A 15,858-nucleotide genomic window follows, 5' to 3' on the forward strand; every position below is an offset into this window, starting at 1 on the left:
CCCTACTGTTTGAGAGGCAACAAATAGCTTATACCTAACCCATCCAAATTTGCTTACCGAAGTTATGGAAGACACATGATTGGAAAATATAGGTGCTCCTTTCTATATATTTTGATATGGACACAAGAACACTCCATAATGTTTCCCAAGAGTAAAATGCATCAAAAGTTTGTTCACATGCCTCAGGTCTGAAGGGCTAACATGGCCTTGTTCCTAGAGCCACTAGCATATGAGGAAGAGGAATTTTAATCTAGCTTTTGATCTAGCTTCCCTAAGTTGCCTATCTTCATGGTTAGGTGCTCATATAAAGCTGTTTTGCAGCTAAAACTCCTGCCTTTAGATCTGTTGCAAAACTGTCTATCCATAGCTATTGTACTCTAGAGAAAAAGGAATGAAGTGCCTTTATTAATTTGAATGAATCAAAAATTAGCTACAAGCATTACAGAAAATTAAAAACAACCAAGCGACCAGGGAGCAACCCACAGCACAGATGGAATAATCATCCTTTAATAGCATCATTATGAGATGATACTGGATACACTTATGCTAGGTGTGTGAGACAGTCCTCCTAATAAATTCTAACATATCACAATGCTCTTAACTGATGATTGCACACATGTAGCATCTTATGAGTTCATCCAATGGACTTCTGATATTAAAACAAGAGGTGAGTTTGTGAGAAGACTGTCGCTTCATTACACAGTAGGTTTTGCTGAAAAGGCAAAGGAAAATGCATCAGGTCCCTTCTTCACGTGCTGGGTCTTTGAATCTTGACTCTTCTTATTCTCCAGTCTATTTTTAAAAAAAGGCAAGGAGGGAAGAAATATTGTAGTTCAGCATTTGTCTCATACTTAACAGAACTAACCAACCATCCACAGCCTTAGAAAAATATATGAAACTTCAGCATCAGAATCATATCCTGGGGATTCTGTAAGAAGACTGCATATGCAGAACACTTAACATATACAAAACCATCGTGGTTACCCAATTATCACTGTTGCAAAAGACCAGACCCCAACTAATTAGTAGTATGTATGTATATATATATGAAGCAGACTGCTATAACATTAACAACAGTGAAATAATTAATGCAGAGATACAAATCAACAGATGCTGGAAAGTCTCAAAATCAGAGATGACTAAGGTTATAAGCTGATGCATGATCTTCTGAGAAATGCATTTCAATTAAGAGCTACAATATGCACAGAAAATTTGAGCTGTGTTTTTCTAGGAGAACATACAGCCGTCTGAAGCATATGCTGTATTTTCATCAAGCTGGTCACCATGGCAACCTGAAATTTTCTTGTAAGACAATTTTGTTAATAAATGTCAGGGATAGATTTGTGCCAGAAAGAAATGTCCACACATAGGGCAGTGGCAGAATCATTGGCACTCTGAGAGGTTCTATCTAGCTTGCCTGGGAATACCTGGGGCCAGGATGAGGGACGCAGGTCAAAGAACTGAGACCAGTCACTAAATTCAGCTTTGGGGAGCAACCTATGTTTTCTGCTACAAACCTCCTACTCAGACTGGAAGAGTGTCCTACTACCTGAGGAAACAAGAGTAGCCATTACATTTGTCCAAAAGTGCAGCCAGCAGGTTGAGGGACATGATTCTTCCCCTCTTCTTGTGAGACCACATCTAGAATGTTGCGTCCTGTTTTCTTGGCTCCTCAGTAAAAGACAGTCATGAACAAACTGGAGCAAGTCCAGAAGAAGCCAGAAGGATGATTAGGGCTCTGGGGGACAGGAAATATGAAAAGAGGCACAGAGAGCTCGGTTTACTCAGCCTGGAGGTGAGAAGGCAAAGGTGAGATCTCAGTGCTCTCTGCAGCTACCTGATGGGAGAATACAGAGGAAATGGACCCAGACTCTTCTCTGAGGTGCACTGGGAAAGGGTGAGAGGTACGAGTTGGAATGTGGGAAATTACAGCTTGATAAGGAATAAACTTTCAGCTTGATAAGGAAGAGTGCTCAAATATTGAACCAGAAACCAAGAGAGGATGTGGGATATTCGAACCTCAGCCAGCCAACCTAACCTACTTGGCCTTGCTTTGAGCAAGGGCTGGTACAGAGGCTTTCAGATGTCCCTTCCAATCTATTCTCTGACAAGCTCATTTCTAGTGCTTGCAAAATACAATACTGAACAGCCGGCCGACAGATAGCTATGAGAGTCCTTTCTAGCTCTCCACTAAAGTGCTATTGGTTTTCCTCAATATAAATAATTATATAAATAATAAAATTAAAGGGTTTGCAATGGACATGCTGAAGTCTAAAGAATCATCCAAGCTCTGAATCTTCCAGAAGCAGGAGCAATTCCCTCAATGCAGAAGTGGGTTGAACCCTTCAAAATAAATCTAGAGGAGGTTGGCAAAGGACAAGACAAAAATCACCGCCATTCAGGATAGGAGCAACAGATTGTCAGAGGAATTGTCTTCTCTGCCATAGTACCTCCACTTCATCCTCATGCCATGATCTGACCTGAGCATCAGGAAAGGTCCTACCTGTGTCTGATTAAATTTTAGTCCTTCACTTCTGAACAGATGAGTTCATTGTCTTCTCTGCTACAGCATATCACAGGTGCCAGGTGATACCAAGGACTGAGCTATAACAGACAGAGTCGAAGGCAAGAGGAATATAATGGTGTCCTGTCATTTCCTCCCCTTTGCTTAAGATAGCTAAATTGCTCTGCTCTCACTCTCAAAGCTGATCCGGATGTGGAGCTCATGCATTATGCAACAGATCCATTCTGCAGGGATTTTCCTTCTCTCTGATGCTTCACTTATTTCCCCAGAAAGCTATAAGCTACTTTCAGAGAACCAGAGATTGTAGGGTGGGCGAACAGAGGGGTGGGAGAGGAGGAGCAGGAGAGGAGAAAGAAGTCTAATGCACAAAGCCATGAGAATACAAAAGTGGGACTAAGCTCAGGCAGCTTCTTAATGAAGTCACATGGGATAAAAGCTAATCTTTCCACACCCCAGGAGGGTAATGTACTCTGCTCCATTATTACTTTTCTGGAATAAAGACAAACACAAATATCCAATCCTCTCTGAAGTTTGGATCTTGGATTTCTTAGGTATGAGCAGAATAGGCCCAACATTGCATTATTCTTTGAATGAAAATCTCCAGTATTCAAGGATGTCAGTCTGTTTACTTTGCTTCAGCAATTTACTATACTGCAAGGTTGCTAATCAGGTCATAACACCTGCCATATCCCCATTCTAGTCAGCAGTGAGCTATGCCAGGTGAACTCAGCTAGAGAGTCATTTTAAGAAAATGTAGAAAACTCAACAAGGAAATCAAAGCTCCTTGGCTTTATACAGAAGGAACATGATCTTCTGTTAGAAAACACTTTCTTCATGTGATTAATGTCACTAAGAGAAAATTAGTAATTGCAACCTACATGTATATTGCAAGTAAAGACAGGAGTTTTCTTCTTATTTTTCCTCTTCAAGGAAATGAAGCAATTCTCTTGACTCCAGACAAAAACAAGTCATAGGCTGGACTCCACCCCTTGCAAAGGATAATTGCCTTTGGCAGTTGATTTTGAAAGAACAGAGCATTGGGGGCCTTTTCCTCTGCTTTCTGAGGTTCAGGATGCTAGATGAATTTGAGCCATTTTTGTAAACTCTTCCTTGCAATTCACAGCCACAAATACCATTAAGCTGGTTCCAAAATACCATTAAGTTGATTTCACCTTAATGGAACCTACAATTCCATATAAAATTTCACATACCTGAGCATATGCAGAAAGCCTTTAATCTGCTGTGTGTGATAAACAGCATCTTTTTCTGAGCAGGAATCCCTCCTCCCCAAGGGTTTCGACAAGGGATTAACTGCATTACTAACACGCCCTTTGCTGACATTGTGGTAGCTAACACAGCTCCAGCAAGCTCTGCACACATCTTACAGGCCAAACTAACTAATGCCCTTACACTTGTTGCAGGCTGAAATTGTTAACCAGTGATCAGCTGTTGTACAGCAGCTGGCTCTCCTGCTGTCACTTGCTCATATGGCCGAGGTATCTGTTGGAAAGGCTGGTCCAGAGCCTGACATGTGATTTTCACAATCTCTCCAGTTTCAGAGATGCATTAGGAAATAAATCCAGAAAATCTGATTAGCATCTGTCACTGAAGTAAGCTCATTTATCATTGATGTGGTTCTTTCACGTGCAGTTTGTTGGCTCCTGCAGGTATCTGCAGATCAGTTGGGTCTGAAGACTGCAGATTTGAAAATTTTTTTCTTTATATAAGAATTACACTATTTTTTTTTTCTTCTAGAATGTTTAGCACATTCAAATAAATTCAAAATAGAGCCAGAAGGGACCAGTGAGATCATTTAACCTGACCTCTTGCCTAAAGTCAGGCACAAAATTCTCCTGAAATAATTCCTGTGGCTAAAGGGAAAGATCTGGTTCAGAAAATGCAAAATCCAGCATCAAAAACTCTTTCAGCCACTTGTCTTGGTAGTTTTTGCAGCAGTCAGTTTCCCATATTGTTGTATAAAAAAAGAATCACACTTTGTTTCTCACCTGAACTTGTCTAGCTTTGCCTGTCAACAACAGATTCTTTGTTAAAGAGACAAAAGTCTTTTATTAAATTGCTGTTTCCTTAACCTCCCCCCTAAATCTTCTCTCAGCTAAGCTAGCCAGCTGAATTACTGCCATCTCAAAACATAGCATGCATTTCCTGTGCTTCATTGAACATTGTCATCACAGAATGAATTGTAATAATGCCAACCATAATCATGCAGGTGCCAAAACACGGGAAAAATAAACGTGACTTTTCCTGGCCTCGAACACATCAAATGATGCTTATTGTTCCAAAATGAATCCACAGATGAAAATCTGGATACAAGTGAAACTGAGAAGCAAACACAGCTCCAGACTTTGCAGCTACTAATAGGTCAAAACAACAAAAATAAGAGACAAGCAGTTTTGTCAGACTTTGAAAATCTCCCTCCATCTCCTGATGTATTCACCTCTGAATTACAATTGGGCCAAAACCTAGGACTCTAGTCCTCGCAACCTACCTTCAAGAGTGAGCAGGAAGTATTAAAACTGGAACTGCACAGGGTTTCAAAAGAACCATGTTTTTCTCCCCATTTGTTTTCTATTCTCTTTCAAGAAGGTTTTACATCTCGCTTCTGGTTTAGAGGTTTGTTAGGCGTTAAGTCCAGGAACACAAACCATTTGTGATTGCTGCTTTATTAGGACAGCTCCTCTGGAGAACTAAAGAACTAATTTAAGAGATGTAGCATTTTTCAAATGCAATATCAGCCCATTTAAAGAGCATAGACTTCCTTCCCTACAACTTTTCTTGAAGATCAGTTGAAGATGGCTCAACTCAAATTCACTGAGTCAGATTGGGAAAGTTTGGTTCACAGACACCAACAAAGATCATACATTTACAAAATCTCTCCCTCTTCTCTGAAACAGAAAATCAACAGTACATTACTGTTCAGTAAACCTCGGCCTTTCCACACTAGCTCCTCAGAGTAAAGCTACCCAAAAGGACACAGAATTAACACCAGAATGCCACTGCAATATGCTTAAGGAAGTTCAAAGACATTTAGAAAACTCAGAAATTCTTATAAGAGGAAAGACACTACTTAAAACAGCACAGCACCTTTTACTGGCTTATGGATAAACTAAAATAGCATATGGATTTAATGAAAGCATTTTTACAAGATCAAATAGAAACCTGACCTAGTAGAATCACTGGGGTTTTTCTTTCGTATCTAGCTTCTAGGAAAGTAGGGATATATCTCCTTCAGCACATATATGTTTATCAAGAATATACTTATGAGTAACAACTATGTCAGTTTTTGGTGAGTCATCAGTGCAATCTGCATCTAAAACCATCCTGCTTCTGATGTGGAGAGACTGACTTGATCTCTATATAGATGTAGCATTCAGTTCTGGCCCTCTCCACAGGGACACAGACCTGCTGTGGGTATGCAGCCAGTGAGTGTACAAGCCCTTTTTATGGCAAGGACATAGCACTAAGAACTTCCCTCTTCCTTTCCCAACTATTTTAAAACTGGCTAACATGCTAAAGAATCATCTCCATTCTGTGTTGCTAAAACTTTTGTAAGAACATTTTCCATTAGATTAGCTCCGTAATACATCAGGTAAAATATCAGTAGCAATTAGAGCTACTCCCACACAGATTCTCAGAAGTAGGTTAGCAAAGGTGGCATATGAAGCATAAGCCTTGCCAGATGCAATGAATCATGAGTGTCTATTAGAGGTCACTATTATTCCCATTAACTAGGCTCCAAACATCACCTTCACAGGTTCTCTGCTACCAAAGCTGCCCTGGGTAAATTGCTTCTTTCTTCTCTCAGATACGCTATTACTGCATTTCTTTCTTGTTTGCTGAACTATAAGGCCTCAGGGCCCCATTGCATTAGATTCTGCACAAAGACACTGCCATTCCTTCAAGAGTTTGGAGGAAAAAACGATGCATAAATAGATCCAGCAAGTTGTGGGTGGGTGGCGAGCACTGGCAGAAAAGGCCACAAACAACTCAGTATCCTTGCCTTTACTGTACAGAAGGGCATGGTCTAGATCCCATAGGCAAGTGCTACACCCCTGCTAAGAGCAACCACCTTGGGAAAGTTCCAAAGCATCCATGAAACATTAGCATTCACAGAAATACATCTCTGTCAACCAAGACAGATGCAGACGAAAAGGCTTGAGCCTTAATCTTAGCTCAGGACAGCAAGTTGATTTTGCTGACCACTGTTTTCATGCTATCTGTACACCAGGAAGCTGGTCTTTGTGTCAGCATACGGGACCTATTACTTGAGAATGAGCAAGAGCCATGAGCTCTGTAGATGGATGTCTTCTTGGAAGTGAAACAACAGGTATAGCACAAAGAGGCAATCAAAATCATCTTCAACCATTGACAACTCATTGGAGCCCCTGTTCTGTGAACTGTCTCTTAGGAACCGGAGACAGCCACCCAGAAACACACACCTTGTCTGCATGCACCAGTGATGACATCCAAATCTGTGAGTGGTTTTGACAATATGGAATAGAGTGATTCCCACAGGTATGTTACAGCAATGGTACCTTTCATTCCATAAGCTGTGACTTTACTAGTTATTTGGACCTCAGAGGATCTTAAACCCCATATACCACTCCTGCACATTTACTTAATCTCAGAAAAAATGCATCTTTTGAACCATTCTCTGTACTGTACGTAATGGGAGAACTGAGAGAGCAGAATTATAACCCCTTGGTTTTTTTTCACCAGTTGATTTCACTATATATTTTAGTTACTGTTACATTCCAGATAGAATCAGGCAGCTTACCAAAGCACTGCCTGGATTTGTTCTTTGATTTACAGGAACTGCATGGGTTGCCTAACAATTCAGCAATATTTGGTGAGTGACCAATGGATAGTGCTATTTGTATTCTTCCTGTGTCACTGCATTTCCCCATAAGCAAGTCCTACAAATGTCTAGGACAAAACGGCTTTTAACATGCTTGCAGCCAAGAAGCATGTTCCCCCAAGAGATCATTTATCCTGAGCAGTTACATTCCTGCTCTGCCCAAAAACCTACAGACCTAGCCTGCATGAAAGCTATGCTTTCAACTTTACTTACCAAATTGTGTTATTCAGTCTTGTCAGAGCTGATATAGCTGGGTTTACGCCAGTCTCCATGACTGTTACCTCTTCTCCTTGAAGGGAAGGTTTCAGGAGCAAAGAGATCTTTTAAGAAGAACATGGAGATGTGCATGGGTGTTACATACTTCCAGATGCGTGTTCATTCACCATTCTGTGAATGAATCAGGACAACCACAGGGATGCACACAAGTACTAATTAGGAGAGCACAAGTCTGGTAATCCAGAAAATGGCTACATAGAGCATATCAACTCCAGCATTGCCCCACATTGCAGACTAATACCCTCACTACTTTCTTAACAAGATGTCTTCATGTACATGGAGAGGAAGCTGGGTGTGATCTGTGCAAACTGCTGGTCTCCCATATTTCCTGCTCCCTCAAACTGATGACCTGCTCCTGCCCAAAAAGCAAACCAGCATGTGCCAGGGAAGTCCAGCATGGTAGAAATCACTTACCTTCACTGTAACTGCTTCCTTGTATGTTGGGGTTCATTATATGCATACGCATCATCTGTAAATTAAAGACACTTCTTTAAGAAGCTCATCTATGAAGAAGCCAGCCTCTCCTGCATTTCCTCAGATACTGGGTGGTCAGTGAAGTAATTCGGGACTTCGTTATTAATTTCTCTGGAAAAAGGATCAGTGCTGAGACTACTACAAAGAAGCTATGTTTCTAAACAAGTCTGTAGTTCCAGGTAGCCCCTCAGATCAACATCTTGGATACTCAATATCTTATCTGACCTGACTGTAGCGCAGATGCAGCCAGGCAGCCTGAAGAGCAGAGTTAGTCTATTGTGTGACCATAGAGCACCTTTCTGGCCCCAAATGACTCTTTTAAAACTCTCTCTATAATCTTCTTCTGAAGGTCTCTATCCCAGTAATATAATACCAGCTTCAGCCAATCATAGTTCCTGTCATATCCAAACACCACAAGCACTACTGGATTTATATGAACATCATTCACAGTGGGCCAGGCAGAGATCCTTTGAACCAAGTTAAAACCTCTGGAGCAAGAGCTGCTGTGCACCTGCTGCAGCACTTTGCAAAAAGAAATACTTTCCCTTTCATGTGCAGTAATTCCCTTTGGCATTTATTCCCCATTAACATTCTAGCAAATATATTCCCTAACAGGAATATTGGCAGCAGCACTGAATTTTAAGTGATGGTTAAAGAAGACTTGCAGAAAGAACTCTGCTTGTAAAAGCAAGTGTTTATACTGAGTGTCCAATTAAAAAAAGAGTTATGCTTAACCCACAGAGGACAGACTGAACATCCAAGACTACCTTACATATTTCAGTACTTTGCACACAGTCTTTCTGCTCTGCAAATCAAGAATTCTTGTGGTGTATTCACTAGCTAGCTCTGAATAGAGACTCTGAACAAGAAGATCACAAGCTAATGTGGCAATTCAAACCAAGAGATGACGCTGAATCCTATTTGCTTCAAGTTATTCATTCGGCTGCTTGCAGTTCCCAAAAATAAAAGCTGTCCTTATTCTCTGGCACCTTGCCTTTCGAATTAGCTTCATTCCCCAAATATAATCCTCTAGCCCAACATCCACCACTGATTTGTGTTGTAAGTGCAGGTGCCCAATTTCAGATGAACTCCTTTGCTCTGTCAGTTCATGGAAAAATGCACACTAACATGATTTGGAAACAACTAGCAGGAACTCACAGATTGGGATCAGTGTTTACTCACATCTTAGAAACCAAATGAGACAGCTCAAAAACAAAGCCACGTGGAATACAAATCCCAGTATAGCAAGCCTTCTTCAGTAAGACTGTGACTAAATGCTTAGCTGAGGGCTGGATTTAATAACAGAGTTGCAGTCATCAGATGTTTCTATAAGATGTGCCAATCACTCTTCTCCAGGTGCAGGCACACTACATATTTCAATGAAGAAAGAATGGCAAAGTTGGTAGATCTGCCAGACTATCAGAGATTCACTCTCTTCCAAGGCAGCCATTAAGCAAGGTCAAACCTCACAACTGATGGAAAAAAAAGTACAGCATGACAAGAGACAGCTGGATTCCAAATGACATACAGTTTTCTGTTTGAAACCTCTAACTTCAACTAAAAGAGAGGGCAGGAGTTTCTGCAGCACAGACAGCACAGGACAAGATTACTAGTCATTTCAGTAAGGAGAGAAAAAGGACAAGATCATCATTATTGCTGGGATGAAGAATCCTCTGTCAATGTGGCAGTGTGCAGAAAAGATGTTCCAAATTTGAAGTGACCATGAAATTTGGAGAGGAGGAACTGTGGCCTAGTGATTAATCATGGGCAAATTCCATGCCCCACCATGCCATAGTTTCTCCACCAATAAAACGGGAACAGTATCAAGTGAGGTGAAAAAAAAAACCTTGTATTGGTATTCAGAGTTTCAATATGCATTGTCACAGCCAGTTACAAATCCTGTCTTCACACATACTTACCCAACCTCTCTTCAAAAGAGGATGAGCAATTTTTTTTCTCCTAGGCAGCAAAAACAGGTTGCCCTCTTCCTTACCTCCTCACTGCTTATTGATTCCGAGCTGGACATGTCCTGATGACACTGGACAACCATGTTCACAATCTGCTCTTCAGAGACTACCACAACACTTCTGCAGAAAGCACTTGGCTGAAACAGATCAAAATAAGACAAATCTAATGGAGCAAGCCTATAATGCAATCTCCCTTCTGGAGTTCCACTGAGGTGAAAACATCTGTAAGGGAATTATTAATCAGCTTCCAAAAGGAAAAAAACCTCAAGGCTATACCACTAAATTAATTCCTGGAGCAGCCTGAGGCCAGAACAGTATATTCTGGTGGCATACAACACCACACTACCATAGCCACAAGTTATTGCTCCACAGTTGCCTATTTACTGTATGAAGTCTGGAGCCTGCTAGAGAGAGAAGAAAATTTCCAAATCCTTTCCATGCCTCTGGCATTACCAACCATGACCAAAAGAGCTGTGAAGGGCTATGCTGATGGCAGCTCCAGCTTTAGAAGTGAAACTACCTTTAAAGAAATTGCCTACATGATTGGATGAAAGCTAGAGCGAAACTTACACCCAAATTTAGAAAATGGATATCCTCATATTGTCATTCATACCTCAGTGCACCAACAAGAAGGGACAAGGGATGGATTTTCCCAACCACTAAACTATGGTGCCTAAACTAGAGACATCTCTCTATATGCTCCATCTCTATTAATATGGGCAGCATACACTGCAGGTCTTTACTATAAATCGGGTAAATCTGATCAGTTGCCCAGGGTTTGGAAGGACCTATGGGATGGTGTCTCTTTAGGATACAGTGATAACTTTACTGCAGCCAACCTTTGTGTTTTGAAAAAAAAAAAAAAAAAAAAAAAAAAAAGAGCCATCAGTTCAGCATTGTCCCATCCACATACACAAGCTGCTTAGCTCAAAGGCAGTGGTACTCAATGAGACTCAGTTGGCTTTCATTCTCCTGAGATAATAGCGTGATTTGTTAGCTATTAGAAAAGCTTCTGTGCCATCTGTTCTAAGATCCCATCCTTAAGTGTCTTCCCAGAACCCTAGCTGTGTGCCCTAGAAGGAAAAATATGTTTGGCTGCTATTCACAGAAGGAAAAAATGTGAAAAGAACTCAGCTTGCAGCAGCACAAAGACCCACAGATAATCTTTCAAGAAGTTTGAATGCCATAATACAGTATATAGCACAGTATGGCATTATTGGACACGGAGACTCAAGAGCTACTCTGTATGCTTTGTAGGTTTTATACAACAAGTTTGGATGTGACCACTCAGAAGCACTCCTTGCAATAGGAGCTATGTTTTGTCAAAAATAATCAAGCACAGAGAAGATCAGATTCAAAGCTGATGTATTGACACTGAAGCTAGTCATCTAAGAGTCAGAGTTCTAGCAAGAGCTACATCAAAAGCCCAATCTGTGTTTATTTCAAGCTGAAAACAGAGTTGAAATCTTGATAGAAAAGATTAGCACTGTCAGCTAACAGTGAAGGGGGATCTGCACTCGGTAAGAGGATAAGCTTTACATGGTATCTTCGCAATCTCATCCAAGAGCAGTCAAAGCCAACAGTAAAGCAACTGTTGACTTTAGGGACACCTAGATAGGGAGACCATGCACTGCCAAGTGAGTTCTGCTCTTTTCAAAGTTAAAGGAATTCTCACCAAGTCCATAAATGAATGCACTCACTGTTCAAGCCTACCAGGGAAAATGCATTTGGACTGGATTTAGGCTTCAGCCAGCCTTTGGCACTCAGCTGGAATTCATAACCAGCAGAATTCTGTCCGGGTCTCCTCATGCAGCTTTCAGGGTTACACATTAAATTATATAACTCTAAGTATCTTCTCATATGTCTCATTATATAATGTCCATACTATCTTCTCAAGGGTTTTGTAATAATTTCAGAAAAAAAAGAATGTGGGAAAGAGAGAGGGAAGTCAAACTGGGTGTCAGTCAAATCATATCCTCTGGTTCTCCAGGCTGATCCAGAAGGACAAGACAGCGTTATCGCTGGAAACTTGGGCAGAAATGCCCCGCTTGGTCCCTTCCCCATACAACAAAACCTGTGCTCTGCAAATCTTGTTTGATTTCTATTATGCCATTTCCATGTTGCAAGCAGGTGGATGCTCAGAAGCGCAGTGTTTAAGAGTGGTTATTCTGCTTTTGATGAAGGCTGTAACTGAGTGCTTCAGGAGGCACAGAGAGGTTGTGTACAAAGGGAGCTTTAAGCTACCCTGGCATCTCTTCACATCCAGCTCATTTACTCAATAACCAGTTGGGAGTAGAAAGAGGTCACTGTGGATAAGACCAGTGCCTCTGGTCAAAGAGTTTTTGAACGAGCAGTTAGGAGGTTTTGGCTTTGTAATGCAAGAGGGAGACTGAGGAACATACTGCACACATGTATGAAGTGGGACTATCCAGAAACAGTGTGAGTTAGCTCAGCATGCTCAGCGAGCCAGGCACAAAGCTACAAGGTCCTGCTGCTACTTGCAGCAGGTGTCTTGATGACTAGCCTACATTGCTGACAGGAGCTCAGGTCACACGATCACAGCCGTCTCTCTCTCCTGGCCTCTAATCTGTGACTTTGCTCTTCTCTGGGAAGCGACTCAGGAGCGTTAGAGATTTTTCCTTCTTGGATATGATATTACTTCTGCTAAGAAAATACTGACTGTCACTTTCCCCTTAGGCTGCCTGGGAACCCTGGCTCAAAGAGCAGAGAGGTAACACTGATAAACACCTTTGTCATTCTTACTACCCAGTCATCATAGTATCTCTAGCTTACATAGGGCTTCTGGCCTTACTACATAATGTAGCACACAAAGCTGTGTCTCTGAGGGTGTCCCACATTATCCTATATTAATTGCCAATTCTGCACTTGTATTCTGCTTTCCTGGCTTCTTACTCCTTACCTGGATGGATGATAGACAAAAGCAGATCAAACTTCAGTGTTTCCCCTCTTTCATCTTGGAAAGAAGCCCTATCTTCCTTCCAAGAGTTGGTCCCAAAGACACAGACACTTTCACTACATGCTGCTTCAAGACACACGTAGTTTCTTTTCAGCAGTAAGAATACGTCCCATACTCCTCACAAGTCAGCCTGAAGAGTTTTCAAGCACTCCCATTCCCCATGTAACACTTGGTCCATACTGCAGATTATGTTTGTCTTGGTCTTCAGGAGGCCAGTCATTCATCAGCACCATGTTTCAACATGTTGTGAGAACAGCCTGTACCAAGGGGGATTTTTTGTACTCTTCCTCTTTCCTCATCCAAGGACACAAATGCACTTACCACAAAAGGCCCTATTTTGAAGTCGCATGTGAATGGGTCTCTCCCTGAAATTTTTGTGCATACTGTTTCACGGATACTGAACTGCAGCACTAGCTTATAATCATTGCTGTTCCACATGTCAACCTGGTAAAAAGATCAACAAAATATATAATTACTGCCTGTTAGTCTTCTACATTCACTGCAAGGCAGTCTTGCTTCTTTGTCAAGTGGAGCCAAGACATTGTGGCATTATGAGTCAGTGTCAAATTTAGAGTAGATTACTGTAGTGCGAGAAAGGGGGTTTTCTTATGCACATTTGTAAGAAAAACAAAACATCAGATTTTGTTCTCTTAAGCAGATTTGGTAACAGCAACATAGAGCAGCTTTCCACAGGTGTTTCAGATGAAACACCACAGCCCGTTGCAGGGCCTCCTGCTGCTCAAGTTGGTTTCCAAGACTGCAGCCCTCAGCAGCAAGTGCACATAGCAACACCCCCGGCTGCTGCTGCCCACCGAGGTAACAGCAAGCCAGCACTCCTGCTGCTTCCACCCTTTCTGTGAAAATCAGGCTGCTAACAGCTCTGCTTTGGATATCTAGACTGCTGGGAAGTATATTGCAAACACATGACTGTGGAAGTAAATCAGAAGATTGCAAATAACCGAATTAACACAGTTTAAAGAGATACTCCTTGTCAGCTCCGGTGCCTCAGTAGGAAGTATGCATGCCACACTGCACACTTTAGAGAGATTGGCAGCTTTTGTTGACACATTAAGACCTTCTTTTCTTATCTTCACAGTTTAATCAATATTTTAGTTTGGTAAGGGAGAATCAAACCAAAACACTGTTTTCAGTAGTTGCTTTCAAATATAAGTTTTTCCAGATCAGATCTATTCAAATATCGTCTTGCCATTCATCCTTGCAGAGGACTTGATACATGCCACCTATAGAAATAGAGCGATTCTTAGGATGTTCAGGAATACAGACATGCCAACTTCAAATTATGAAGTTTTAACTCCCTAATTCTGGGAATCCAATATCATTTTTAGCAACACAGGCTAAAACAACCAATGCTTTCCTGGTTGTATTTAGACACTAGTAGATTTAATCCAGAACTGATGTGTAGAGACAATTGAAGTAAGTATAGATTGAAGAAAGAATCTTGTTTTTGTGGTGGCATCTAATTAGCATTGCAGACATTCAGCTGAGACTTTCAGATGGACTGGGTGACTGTATGCCCAAAATATAAAGCAATTAGCTGGAGGTATTTGAAAGTATCAGTTCTTTTCTGAAAAAAGTTTAGACTGAACTCCTTGGGAGTGCAAAATTTGAACTGCTAACATATTATTAATTAAAAGACAACACACAAAGAACATGCAGGTTTCTAAAGCCATAGGTCTGAATAAAGCCCCAAATCCACCCTCATCCAGGAAGCGTTGAAAACTCCAATTAAATTGGAGTTTCCCAAGTTGGGTGGAAAACAGTTTTCCACCAAAGAAAAGCATATTTCTGGTAAAGTATCTGAATTGTCTGCAAACTTACACTTCTAACATGGCTCCTGACAATACCATACAAGTTTGGGCCCCGTGACTGAGAATTGATTCTTGCAATGGAAGCATTGAGAGCCTCTTCTGTGACAGGCAGTTCATAGTCATACACTGGAAGCCCTGAGACAGACACAAAATTCCATTAAAAGTTAATCTAGTCTTGTACCTTTTCCCCCTATATCATAAGAAATAGGACATGGATCCATTTTTAGCAACTTACCTGAGCATGAGAAAATGCTTAGTGCAAGTGCAAAAATTAAGGTCCTCATAGTGTGCCTATCAAAATCCTCTGGTCTTTTTCCTTTCTAAGCAGTAGTTTCCAGAGCATGTTCCTCTGTCTTTATATAAATACAGCCTTGATACTACACCTGACCTTCCTGTGTCCAAGCTTTGCTACAAACATTGCACTTCAAACAGAATTGATTTGGGAGTAAATATTTGCTGTCAGGTTTTCTCCATTTAGCGGTAGTTCTCCATTAAGAGATGTACTGCAGTACTTTCCCCCCCCAGGACTGCGACTAAAAGAAAGCACTGAATTTCTGATATCTCCGTAGCCAAAGGCAGAACCCCATTCTTTTTGTTTACTTATAGCCATCATTTTTCAATCTAAAGCTGGCAAGTCAATTCCTCACTTAATATCTGGCCAAACACCTCTGTGTCCCTGCAGCAGCTAAAAGTAGTAACATGCCTGTGCTCCTTGAGCAGGACACAATTCCCTAGCGCTGAATGGGAATTCACCTGGACAGACCTGTCTGTCACCATGACTCTGTTGAGCTGCAGCATCAAACAGAAGACTATTAGACACAGGGCACAGTGCAAACCCTTGGGACAGCTCAGATCCTTTTGTTTTGAAGGTTCCTGGGACCTTTGCTATTCATCATGTGCCAGAGGAGCGCTCACATCACTCTGATTTACAAAGT

At 41.3% G+C, this 15,858-nt stretch overlaps 1 protein-coding gene across 1 annotated transcript; it reads right to left on the reverse strand.

Annotated features, from left to right (window-relative positions):
* Positions 1–708: 708 nt before the first annotated feature.
* Positions 709–15,207, reverse strand: SPP2 (secreted phosphoprotein 2). The gene is made up of 7 exons (XM_062579156.1): positions 15,159–15,207; positions 14,934–15,058; positions 13,416–13,538; positions 10,144–10,254; positions 8,091–8,145; positions 7,614–7,720; positions 709–792 (listed from the first exon to the last, which is right to left on the reverse strand). The coding sequence occupies exons 1-6, from the start codon at positions 15,205–15,207 to the stop codon at positions 7,623–7,625; spliced, it is 561 nt and encodes a 186-aa protein (XP_062435140.1). The 3' UTR covers positions 709–792; positions 7,614–7,622.
* Positions 15,208–15,858: the final 651 nt, after the last annotated feature.

The sequence above is a fragment of the Rhea pennata genome, chromosome 6 (assembly GCF_028389875.1).
Source record: "Rhea pennata isolate bPtePen1 chromosome 6, bPtePen1.pri, whole genome shotgun sequence".
NCBI lineage: Eukaryota > Metazoa > Chordata > Aves > Rheiformes > Rheidae > Rhea > Rhea pennata.